The sequence below is a fragment of the Lagenorhynchus albirostris genome, chromosome 3 (assembly GCF_949774975.1).
Source record: "Lagenorhynchus albirostris chromosome 3, mLagAlb1.1, whole genome shotgun sequence".
NCBI lineage: Eukaryota > Metazoa > Chordata > Mammalia > Artiodactyla > Delphinidae > Lagenorhynchus > Lagenorhynchus albirostris.
The window spans coordinates 124815888-124828532 of record NC_083097.1 but is presented as its reverse complement, the minus strand read 5'-3'; the positions used below and the strand labels follow the sequence as shown (position 1 = coordinate 124828532).

At 45.6% G+C, this 12645-nt stretch overlaps 1 protein-coding gene across 3 annotated transcripts in view; it reads right to left on the bottom strand.

Annotated features, from left to right (window-relative positions):
* Positions 1–386: 386 nt before the first annotated feature.
* ADRB2 (adrenoceptor beta 2) overlaps positions 387–12645 on the bottom strand; it is a 97249-nt gene continuing 84990 nt past the window's right edge. The window contains exons 2-4 of one of the 3 annotated variants that reach the window (XR_009539621.1): positions 3113–3290; positions 1319–1456; positions 387–746 (exon numbers count right to left, since the gene is read on the bottom strand). Coding sequence is in view for 1 of the 3 variants with exons in the window: in XM_060143930.1 (XP_059999913.1) it covers positions 1438–1456; positions 3113–3290 (197 nt within the window). In the remaining 2 variants the exon portion in view is untranslated. Of the gene's footprint in view, positions 1457–3112; positions 3291–12645 lie in introns of all 3 variants that reach the window. The other 2 variants (XR_009539622.1, XM_060143930.1) reach the window with 2 other exon arrangements.

Genomic DNA, 12645 nt, shown 5'->3' with positions numbered 1-12645 from the left:
CTGAAGTTTGGGAAACTAATATTGTACCACATTGTTGTTTTTAGAAGAGAAAAACTGAGACTCAGAGATACTAAACGACTTGCTTAATGTCACAGAGTGAGTTGGTGACTGAGCTTAGTCATATGAAAATGTGTTTCGTTTCTCCCAAATCCTAAAATAATAGGAAAAGTGATAGATCAAGTTTGAGATTCAGGAGACATTTTTTTGTGTGTGTGTGGTTTTATTTTATTTTATTTATTTTTACATCTTTATTAGAGTATAATTGCTTTACAATGGTGTGTTAGTTTCTGCTGTATGACAAAGTGAATCAGCTATATATATACATATATCCCCATATCCCCTCCCTCTTGCGTCTCCCTCCTACCCTCCCCATCCCACCCCTCCAGGCGGTCACAAAGCACCGAGCTGATCTCCCTGTGCTATGCGGCTTCTTCCCACTAGCTATCTACCTTACGTTTGGTAGTGTATATATGTCCATGCCTCTCTCTCGCTTTGTCACCAGGAGACATTTGACAAATGATTCTCAGTTCTCCAGGCAGCCGATTCTCTGATTAGAGTCTTGCGGATGCTTTCCTATTGTTGTTGTTGTTGTTTTTCAAATTAAATTCTTTTCCCAGTCTTTGTCTCCTGGATCCTCCGCAGTGATGGGTGGGCCTTGGCTTTCGAAGGAGGATTTGTGATCGAATCAATTTGCTTTTCTGGCCCCTGAATCATTAGGTTAAGTTCTGACTCTCAGCTGACCTTACCTGGAGATGGGGAGGGACAGACCCAGGATTTCAAGTCTGGATGGGGCTGCAGCCAAGCTAGACCTCTACCTTGGGATGTGGCCTTGAGTTTAACCTCTTCCTCCCTGGGCTGCCTACCTCATGGGGCTGTTGGGAAGAGAACATGAGACCAAGTATTTGGAGGTGAAATGCCTGCCACTGAAGGGGCTGTCATGACCATTCGTGCACTCCCTGTCAGCAGAAGCAATGAGGCACGTGAACAGGGACCATCAACCATCCTGGCCAGCTGATTCCAGAGCACGGGCTGACCGAGGGCTGACCCTGCTCTGATGTGCTTGCATTTACTCAACAGTCAGACTGCCTTCTGAGAGGGAAAACCTGCCGCTCATAAAATAATGTCACAAACAAGATCTCATGTTGATTTTTACAGTCACCCTCAGAGTAATCATTATCATGACTGTTTTGGTAAGGAGGACACTAAAGCCGGGACCTGTGAAACAGATCTGTCCCAGGGTGACCAGGCTGGTGAGTGGTGACCTTGGGACCCGCCCACGGAATTTCTGGCTGCCAGACAGGGGCTCTTTCCTCAGTACCTTCACTGCCACCACGCATTCTGCACTGAGCCGGGAGGGTGGCAAAGGCAGGACCTGACCTTCAGTGGACTTGCCCATTTGTTTCTGCAGTTGTCATGAAGTGTCACACGGTCCTCATTTTATGGATGGGAAACAGGCCTAGAGGGAGGAGAGAATGAGAAGAACTACCATTAATCTCTAATTGATTTCTAACCGAATTAGGAAAATCAGCTTTTCACATAAGTGGAGATGATTGTGACAGTTGTAGGCTGTATTCTTCATTAGGAGCTAGATTTCTAGAAGAATTTGGGCAGTTTGAATTCTTTGCCTCTAATATAGACCTTTCCAGCTTTTATCTGCTCATCCGATTATTGTCATTATTATATATATCTCTAGTAGTCAAGCTTCTCCAGAGACATAGAAGCAGTAGGATGTGTGTGTGTAATATATATATAATGGGTATATATATGTATAGAGAGAATGTGTATATGTATAGATTGATTGATTGATTGATTGGTTGATTGATTTTAAGGAATTAGCTCATGTGATTGTGGAGGTTGCCAAGTCCAAAATCTGCAGGACAGTTCAGTAAGATGAAGACCCAGGGAAGAGTTGATGTTGCAGCTTGAATCCCAAGGCTGTCTGGACATAGAATTCTCTCTTCCCTGGGGGAGGACAGACTTTTTCTATTAAGTTCTTCAAGTGATTAGATGAGGCCCACCACATTATGGGGCGTAATTTGCTTTATTCAAAGTCAACTGATTAAAATGTTAATTTAATCTAAAAATTAACTTCACGGCAGTATCCAGCTGTGTCTGGCCAAATATCTGGGCACTGTGGCTTAGCCAAGTTGACACATAAAATTAACCATCACAGTATATAAACATATAATATGTGGGATAACATAAGCTAATATTTAGTAACCATTTATTATGAGCCAGGCAACATTATCTCATTGAATAATTCCTCCTAATGATTATAGTACAGTACCTTACACATAGATAGAAATAAATGGTGGTTTTAAAAATCAGAAGGCAATTCAGAGTAGAGGTTAAGAAGGAGGGTTTTGGCACCGGGCAGACCTGAGTTCAAGTTCTAATTCTGCCAGCATCTAACTTGGGCCAATTCCTTAATCTTTCCAAGTCTCTTTTTCCTCATCTGTAAAAGAGAATTAAAAATAGTACTTACTTGGGACCTCCCTGGTGGTGCAGTGGTTAAGAATCTGCCTGCCAATGCAGGCGACACGTTCGAGCCCTGGTCCAGGAAGATCCCACATGCCGTGGAGCAACTAAGCCCGTGCACCACAACTTCTGAGCCCGTGTGCCACAACTACTGAAGCCCGTGTGCCTAGAGTCCATGCTCCGCAACAAGAGAAGCCACCGCAATGAGAAGCCTGCGCACCGTAACGAAGAGTAGCCCCCGCTCGCCACAACTATAGAAAAGCCTGCCCGCAGCCAAAAATAAATAAATAAATAAATTTATTTAAAAAAAAAATAGTACTTACTTCATCAACGTAGCAGGGACTTGATAAACAGTTATCGACAAAATGAAGGTTGAAATAACCTCCAGGGTTATTATGAGAATTAAAGGAGATAATTTATCTAAAGCTCCTCACGTAGTACCTGGCACATGGTGAGAACACATGTGATTATTTTTCCTCTTGACTTCTGCATACACAGAGTCATGGCTGGCAGCTGTTGGGATCCACCTAACAGGACTTGTAAGTTGTGGGTCCAGGAAGGTCTTGCCGCTAAAGACCAGGCCAGAACAGAACAGAAATCTCCCTCATCTGACTCAGAGGCTGGTTTCTCTTACTTGGCATAGTCCTTGGGGCGGTCAGTTCTCCGCTGCTCCCAGAATTCCTTTCTCGGAGCTCTGGCTGTGACTGGGTTTGGCAGGGAGTGTTCTCCAGGTGATGTGGTCTGGAGCCGGATGAGCTTCCCACATCTCTGCCAGCACACCCTGCTCCTTGTTTGCAGCCCGGCCATCAGCCCTGTCACACAAAGCTCAATTTACTGCCTCTCAATGGAAAATAGCTGCCTTCTCCTCCTAACGGCCATGACCTCCCTGCAGACACTCACTCTATCGATTAGGCTAATCGTTCTCATTTATTCTAAGGCAAATTGCACTATTTGCACTTGGAGTATAAGGACATCAGGAATACCACAAACCAGCATTGTGTTAACTAATGCATTCATCATTCAATAAAATATCGTAGTGCACTAAAGACTGGAATCCCAGCTCTGCTATTTACCAGCTGTGTGATCTTAGTAAAATTTCTTAATCTCTCTTAGGTCTCAGTTTCTTCATCTGTAAAATGAGGACAAGGTGAATGCCTACTCAGAAAGGTCATTAGGACATTTAAATGAGTATGTAAGACATGTAAATACATGCCTGATACATAGTAAGTGCTCAACATAGTAGCTATTACTATTATTATTATTACTACTGCTACTTCTAACTCTACTTGGTGCCAACAACTCTACTGGGTGTCGTGGGAACAGCAGTGAACACAACACATTCTGTCCCTACCTTTGTGAAGTTTATATACTTGTGAGTAGGGGAGAAAAAGAATAAACAGGTCAAACAAACAACCCCCCCGCCACCAGATGTAATTACAAATTGTGATAAGTGTCCTAAAGAAAACCAACAGGATGCTTTGACAGACACAGAGTGGGCTGGGGGAAACAACTTAGAGAGGCAGGTAGTGGAAGGTGTCCCTGAGCTGCTACTAGTTAGGCTGAACTCGAAGGATGAGAAGGAGAGGGAAGAAAGGAACAGTAGGAATAAGGAAGAGCACGTATGAAAGCCTCGAGGCAGAAAGAATTTGGCGTGTTTATGAGAAAGGGAAAGGTCAGCGTGGCCAGAGGAAAAGAAGAGAAAAGAGCGGCAGCAAATGCTGACAGAGCACTCACTCTATGACAGACGCTCTGGGGCACTTCACGTATGTCTAGCCCCCGTGCCCACCTGAGGAGGAGGAGGTGCTGTCACAGCCCGGATCAGGACCTGCTCGTGACAATCCACACATTCTCCTTGGCTTTTGGTGCCTGCAGCATTAAGCACAAACTCTTAGTTTGGCATTTCAGATGCTTCAAAACATATATACAATGGAATATTACTCAGCCATAAAAAGAAACGAAATTGAGCTATTTGTAATGAGGTGGATGGACCTAGAGTCTGTCATACAGAGTGAAGTAAGTCAGAAAGAGAAAAACAAATACTGTATGCTAACACATATATATGGAATTTAAGGGAAAAAAAATGTCATGAAGAACCTAGGGGTAAGACAGGAATAAAGACACAGACCTACTGGAGAATGGACTTGAGGATATGGGGAGGGGGAAGGGTAAGCTGTGACAAAGAAAGAGAGAGGCATGGACATATATACACTACTAAATGTAAGGTAGATAGCTAGTGGGAAGCAGCCGCATAGAACAGGGAGATCAGCTCGGTGCTCTGTGACTGCCTGGAGGGGTGGGATAGGGAGGGTTGGAGGGAGGGAGACGCAAGAGGGAAGAGATATGGGAACATGTATATGTATAACTGATTCACTTTGTTATAAAGCAGAAACTAACACACCATTGTAAAGCAATTATACTCCAATAAAGATGTAAAACAAAAAAAAACAAAAAAAACCAACAAAACAAAAAAACGTAGCCCCAACATAACTTTCCAGTTTTATTTCCTTTTTTCATTTTGCTGTTCACCTTGCCCTTTCTACTTACATAAGTAAACACACTTTCCTTGTGAAAATTTAAAATGATACAGGTAAATTTCAAGTTCCTTTTACCGCTGTCTCCCCTTCCCTATCTTTAGCTCAGGTGGCCTCCCCAGAGGTGATACTGCATGCAGTTTGCTGTGAGTCCTTTCAGACATTTCTAAAATCTATAGATTTATGGTTACATCTAGCGAGTACGTCAACATGTAGAAACTATATAGAATAGTTTTGTGTTTTTAATAAATAGAACAAGTTATTGAATTGGTCTCACTGGATGATTGACTCATGCCTCCACAGTCCATTGGTCAGACCCAACAGGAGGCTCCACCCAGCTCAAGGCAGTGTGCGCAGAGGTGGTGGGACGTGCCGGGATTATTATCTTCCCCTGTGCCTGGAAAGAAGAGGACTGAAAAGGGTGAGTACTAGAGGGTTCTACCACAGACAGTGATGTTTAAAATGTCCTTTGAAAAATAAATTTCCTGAAGGAAAAATTGAAGTCATTAAAAAAAAATTAAAGAATGGTATAGCAGTCTATAGGCATAGACTTACAGCAAAAATAGAGAAGGTGGTATGAGAGTGGACTTTGCAGCCTGGAAGGTGTGTCATCCTGTGCTCCTGTGGAACTGTCAGATTTAGTGACACAGGCTACAGGCATCATCCTGCAGAGCTCTTCAAGCCCACTGCTGCTGCCAGGTGCCCCCACCCAAGCTTTCCAGGATGTCCAGCCTGGAAAGATGCTGACCTCATGTCCCTTTCCCTCTCTGCTCAGAAACTTCAGTAACCCAACCTGCTCGCTGCAGTCCTCCTACAGTTATCCAGCTTAAGACCCAGAGCCCCTCCCTAAAATGCCTGGAGATCTTGGCCCCAGGTAATGGCCTCTTGCTAGTCACCAGCATCCCCCCAACACGTGCTGACTCCTTCCCACATAAATCTCCTACGGCTCCTGAAAATACCATACGGGACCATGCTTTGAGGAGGATCGTGTGTTGTTTTGGCAGCGTTCTGTTTCAAGAAGTTTGGGAATGCAGCTAGAATGTGGAACAGCTACAAGGGGAGGGGAGAGAGAGAGAAAGTGGAAGGTGGGAGGGTAGGGGGTGGGAAAGGTGGGGTCGTGGTGGTGGGAAAATCCTTGCTTCTCACTCTCAATTCTTCATATTTCTTCTCATTTTTCATATTTTAAAATAAGTGGTCACTTTGGACTGATGTCAAGCAGCACAAACGAGGCAGCTTTGCAGGGACTAAAGGTGTAAGGACTGAAGCACCGTTTTTAGCATACAGCACCCAATAAATGTTATCCCTTAGCATGATTTATAATAAAACATCACACTTGATCCTCATAAGACCCTTGTGAGCAGAGCATATCAGGTACTCTCACAGCTGTTTTACAGACATGGCAACTGAAGCTGAGAGAGTTAAAATGACTAGAGTGAGGTTCTTTAGCAAATCTGTGACTAGGGTCAGGAACAAGGTCTATGGACTTCCCATCCTATGCTCTTTAAGCTGATACCCTACCATTCTGCTTACCTTCTAGTCAATGATCAAAGAAAGATGCTTGTCTGTTTTTTTTGTTTGTTTTTTCACGTACATTAGAGGAAAAGACCCTTTAACCTTTTTAGAAAGTCCTGTGGGCCTCACACTCAAAATATTCGGCTGAATTCCTAATGAACATACTCTGAGGTTTTCACTGGCTTCTCCCTTGTGTAAACATGCTGTGGCTCACCACTAAGGCAATATTATGCCGTCTGAATCAGCAATTCAATTGAAGCTTCTGTCCGTCAACCCCAGTGTGTGCGGGTGGAGCCCTCCACTGAATTACACAGTCATAATTCCTCTTGGTGGGATTATACCTTTTTGGTGGAGTAACACGCATTTATTTGACCATTTGTTTATATTCCACAACAATTACTGATATGCTTTGAGTGCTGAGAAACTGATACATCAAGATATTTTGAGCTGTTGGATTATGAGTGTTGGGGTATTTTAGAGGGCTTGGAAAATAGCATCCCTCTTCCCTGCCCAAGTTGAGAACTAACTGAGCATCAGGAAAATGAAGATTAAGATGTCAGCATTATTACTGACTGAAGCTGGGTTGGGGGGCTGCTGCCTGACTGTGGAGCCGAATGGGTGTGCTCATGCTTCTCACCAGTGCCTGGCAGGGCAGGGCCACCAAAGGCTTCCCAGCAGGTACAAAACTGTCCCCAAGCTTCCTGCATGGCCTCGAGCACAGGTCTACAGCGGTCTCCTTTCTGCTGGAGCCCATCCCAGGGGAAGTGAGGGTGCACCCAGAACCTCGAATCTCTTCTACACTGACCAGTCAGAGAAATCCCCTCTTCCTCCTATGAGGAGCACTGTGGGAAGAAAGACGGCAGGAGTGTCTTCAAGATGAAGTTCTTTTACGAGGAAATATGGGTGGTGAGGAAGATTTCCCTCTTAACAGTGAGAGAGGAGTGGAGGAATTTATTAGTGCCAGCCAGTTCTCTGGGAATTCTTCACAAGTTATAGACTAGGTAGCCTGTCTACACTGAAGAATGTTAGAATCTGGGTAAACTTGCATCTGGATTGTCTGTGTTTCAAAGGAAAAATGATTGAACTCTGCTGGTGATGGAACAGAGTCCAGTCTCTAGTTTGGCATCCCAGGCTAGAGCAGGCTGTGTTCACTGGAAGCAGACACAGGGATGGACTTTGGGGTGTTAGATGTTGATATAGGATCAACACCTGTGAAAAGAAAGGGGAGGACACAGGAATGGGCAGAGGAAGAAGTCAAAGCGGGCCCGACAAAGCCTCAGGTAACCGGGTGGGGAGCTTGGGAGTAAATGTTCCCCTTCAGCATCACCCCACAGTGAGCCAAAATACCCTGCCTCCCTCTGTTGCTGGTGGGGACTGAGGCCCGATGGCTCTCTGTAGCTGAGGCAGACCCTGTGGAGCTGACGGCTGGGCAGCGGGATCTGGGCAGCTTGTGTGCATGTCTGCCACGAAGGCCTTTCATTTCCAGGTCCCTGTCTGTGCCTGCTGTCTCATTCTTTGCTATTGCCTACCTTTTTCTTGACACTTAAGTGAAGCCCAATTGCTTTACTTCCCGCAAGCCCTCATGCCTCTGGTTGTCCTCTAGATAGATCATCCTTTCTGTTCTCTCATTCTCGTGTCTGTGACTCCACTTGGGTATCATTTCCTCTAGGAAGATTTCCCCGACCCCCAGGCTGGGCTGAGTACCACTCCACCGGTATTCATAGCGTTCTCCTAGCACTTACCAGATGATATTACATTTTCTGTGGACAGACTTATCTCTGCCAGGTCTACGTTTGTCTACAGATTGTCTCTTGTTCACCTTTGGACCTGGAGTTCCCAATAAGGTCCTGTTACACGGTAGTTGTTCAACAGACATCTGTCCTCTTATTCCACCCCCTGCCCCTTATGAGAGCCACGTCCTTGTCCAATGAACATTCGTTGAGCACTTTTGTGCAGCTATGACAGGGCGTCACAGAGCAGTGGGCCGCCTTCATTACTGTAGCCATGACAGTGCCCAGAGTAGAATCTTTTACGTTATCATTTTTCGGGAAATACTGTTTTTTTAATCGGGCCCTATCTTCTCTTGCCAAAATTGCTTCAACACAGCATCTGGAAGCTGTGAAGGACTTGAGCAAATATTGCCAGGCACAGGGACAAGCAAGGCATTGGAGAATCTTTGAAATAATTTCTTAGGGGAGGAAGCCGCTAAGGTAAATTGCCCTTCTTGATTTGCTTTTATCTGCGCCAAAGAGGAATTACTCAGAGCTCTATGGAGATAAATGAATCCTAGATGATTAGATCTGTAAAGAGTTTCAGGGTGATGAGGTGGAGATGGGCATGGAGTTTGCACAGAGTGCACGCAACCACACATTCCCCAAGAAAGAGGAAGAATCAGGAAGCTGGAGAAAATTTGACATTGTCTCTCCCCTCAAGTCCAGTTCTCTGGGGATGGAAACTAGTCTCACGAAATGCTCAAGAGCCGGAGAGGCCACAAGATGCAAACCCGCTCCCCCAAGATTGGCATGGAAATGTGAAAACAAATGCTTTTTGGTCTGCTGGCTGAGCCACAAATCCTGAGCAGAGGCAAGATCTGACAGGCAGAAGCGTATCAGGGGCTTCAAACCAGCCAAACGGGAAAAGGAAAGGCCCCTTCAATTGTTTGAGGGAGAAGAGGAAGACCAAAGGCAATATTATCTTTCATCAGCCACTCCCTGTGGGGCAATGAGCTTTCCAAAGAGTGCAGCCTCCTCTTAGCAGGGCAGGGAGGAGCCGCCTCTCTTCACTAAAAAAGCCTGATTCTGACCAGATATCAAATCTGTGAGAATTGGAATTACTTGGGGTCCAATCAAAGCCAGTCACTGGGTTGGCATTGATTATCTCTCTGCAGTGTGTGTGTGTGTGTGTGTGTGTGTGTGTGTGTGTGTGTGTGTGTAGGGGTTGGTGGGGAGGACTGTGAGATTTATGCTGCAGAGGTTAGCCAGGTTTGTAAGGAGTCCTGGCTTCTGACCTGTGCACTGGGGACACAGATAGGATTATGAGCCAGTTCCTGCCCCCAAGGGACCAGAGGCCAGTAGGAGAGACAGACGTGCAACATTAATGATGGTAGCAGTAACCGCTACGTTATTGAGGGCTTTCTGTGGACTGCTGTGATCTCATTTATTCCTCATAATGGCACCAAGAGACGTTATTACTCACAGCAACTCTCCATTACACCCACGAGGAAACAGGCTCCAAGAGCTTAGTTACCTATTCAGATGGTAGACGAAAGACTCAAACCCAAGTCTTTGTTACTCTTACTCTAAGCCACAGTTTCTCAACGGGGAGTGATTTTGGTCCCTCCCCGCCACTCCCCAGGGGACATTGGCAATGTTTTGGAGGCATTTTTGGTTGTCACAATGTGGGAGATGGCCATTAGCATCTAGTGGGTAGAGACGACCAGAGCTGTCAGACATCCTGTGGTGCTCAGGTCAGCCCCACCCCACCCAAACAAGGACGTATTGTCAATGGGCCCAAAATGTCGATGGTGCTGAGGTTGAGAACTGCTGCTCTAGGCCATCTCTGCCCAATTCATCAAAACAGGTCTCCACCAGCCCCTCATTATGTTTAGCTTAGTTCCTCAATGTTTCATTTATGGTGCTCATCACAGTGTATTATTTTTGTTCGTGGTTTCATTTGTTATCTGTCTCCCTCACTCTAAGCTGCCTGAGGGCAAAGACTGCCTTCCTCCTTCAGTCCTGTATCTCCAACACCTGGCACACTGCCTGGGACATAGTCGGTGCTCTGTAACTATTTGTTGAATGAGTAAATGAGCAAATAAACAGAGAAATTAAACACTCCGTACAAAGTCACAAGAACAAACTGGCAAACATAGTGTTGAATCCTAGGTCTGTCTGATTCCAAATGTGCTCCTGACCCACACGCACAGGACTAAGACAATTTAGTGTCATGGGACAGAGGATTGTCCTCTAGGAGCTCCGAGTTCCGCAGAGGAGAGAGAAAAAGTCTGTGCGTGCCAGGGTCTGATGCCAAATTCAAACTGGGAGAGACATGAGGGAAGGAAGGAGATGGGAAGAGGCTCAGGGCTCACAAGGGCCCTGGCACTTACAAGTGGAGAGAAGACTTAGTGGAGAGTTTCCCACGTATTAAAAGAATGGCTTAGAATGACCAGAATCAATCTTTTTTTAGCAAAGATGGGCAATACATTTATCTTCTCCCAGTCCTCAGGGACTCTGGGCCTCTTTTAATTCCCCCAAAATCATGGCTGGGGGCACCACAGAGGCAGGTTCAAGTCCTAGAAGCGCCCGAAAGTCAAATTCCAGGCCTGCTTCATCAGGTGAATGAGGTCCTGGCAGCAGTTGTCTCCTGCCCCGGGCTTGTGTCTCCTCTGCAGCCCGCCAGCCTGCCAGCGACAGCCTTTCAAGAGCCAGTGGGAGAGCAAACTCCCATGACTCATGGCTGGGGAAGCTGTCAGGGTGAGGGGAGACAAGGGCACACGAGGGCAAGGGCAGCAAGAGAGTGGAAGGCAAAAGGAAGGGGAGTGGAGTGGAAGGCGGGAGCCAGGTTAGTGACAGAACAGGGAAGAAGCAAGCAAGAGAGGGAGAGAAGGAGGGAAGGAGAGCAATACTATGAGTAATAGTAACGATAGCAAATACTTGGAGTATTGACAATTGCCTCAAATGGTGTGAAGTCCTTACAGTGCATAATCACCTTTAATCCTGAAAATAATTCTATGGTGTAGATCCTTTTTTTTTTTTTTTTGCGGTATGCGGGCCTCCCACCGCCGTGGCCTCTCCCGTCGTGGAGCACAGGCTCTGGACGCGCGGGCTCAGCGGCCATGGCTCACAGGCCCAGCCGCTCTGTGGCATGTGGAATCCTCCCAGACCGGGGCACGAACCCGTGTCCCCTGCATCGGCAGGCGGACCCCCAACCACTGCGCCACCAGGGAAGCCCCTAGATTCTTTTTATTGTGTCCTTTTTATGAATAAAAACAACAAAAAACCCCACAAGTCTCAGAGACCTTAACCAATCTAAGGACACACAGGTTGTTGTTGGTGGATTCAGATGGGAAAGAGGGAAGGAAAGAGCTGGTATGGTAGATGAGTGGAGAATAAACTCAAAGTTCCATAGTGTGTCGGGGGCAGACAGCAGAGTCCTGGAAACTGAACTCTGGCTCAGAGTCTTAATGAATGTCTGTCTTTAACTGTCCTACTCATCTAGTATCTTAGGATCAGCCCAAGAAGGTTCTTTGCTTGAATGGGCTTCAATGACAGATTATATTGAAGAGTCCTTGGTGACATGTGAGCCCAAGATAATTGCAACGCCATCGTTAGATATTGATTCTTCCTTCGTAACACAAACATGAGTCACAAAAATAATCCAATCTTATTATGCCTGGGGGCAAGGAAAACAAACAAAGAAAGGTCCATCGGTCATTTTCACATCTGTTATCTCGTGTGATATTTTCGCTTTGTACTAGGTGTCAGGCTCCATATTGCACCAAAGAGGAAATAGGTTCAGAGAGAGGAACTTCAATTAGTAAGAATCTAGGATCCAAATTTGGGTCTTCTCCAAATCTTTAGCTTCTTCCTAAATACAAATCTTGGGCACCGTATTGAAAGTCATGCTCAGTGTCTCTTAAATGCAATTATTATTTTTTTTTTTTTTCAAACTAACTTCCCAGAATGAAAAGTTCTGTTGAAACAAGACCCTGGCCAATTTTTCATGAAGAGAAGATTAATGATAGAATCTGTTTAAAATCATATTGCTTATGTCAAATGTCCTTTTAATTAATTAATTAATTAATATTTTTCGTTGTGTTGGGTCTTCGTTGCTGCGCGGGCTTTCTCTAGTTGCGGCAAGCGGGGGCTACTCTTCGTTGTGGTGTGTGGGTTTCTCATTGCGGTGGCTTCTTGTATCGTATCGGAGCACGGGTTCTAGGTGCGCAGGCTTCAGTGGTTGTGGTGCACGGGCTTAATTGCTCCGCGGCATGTGACATCTTCCCAGACCAAGGCTTGAACCCGCGTGCCATGCATTGGCAGGCGGATTCTTAACCACTGTGCCACCAGAGAAGTCCTGTCAAATGTCCTTTTGATAACTATTTATAAAAGGGCTTATTTAAAATACA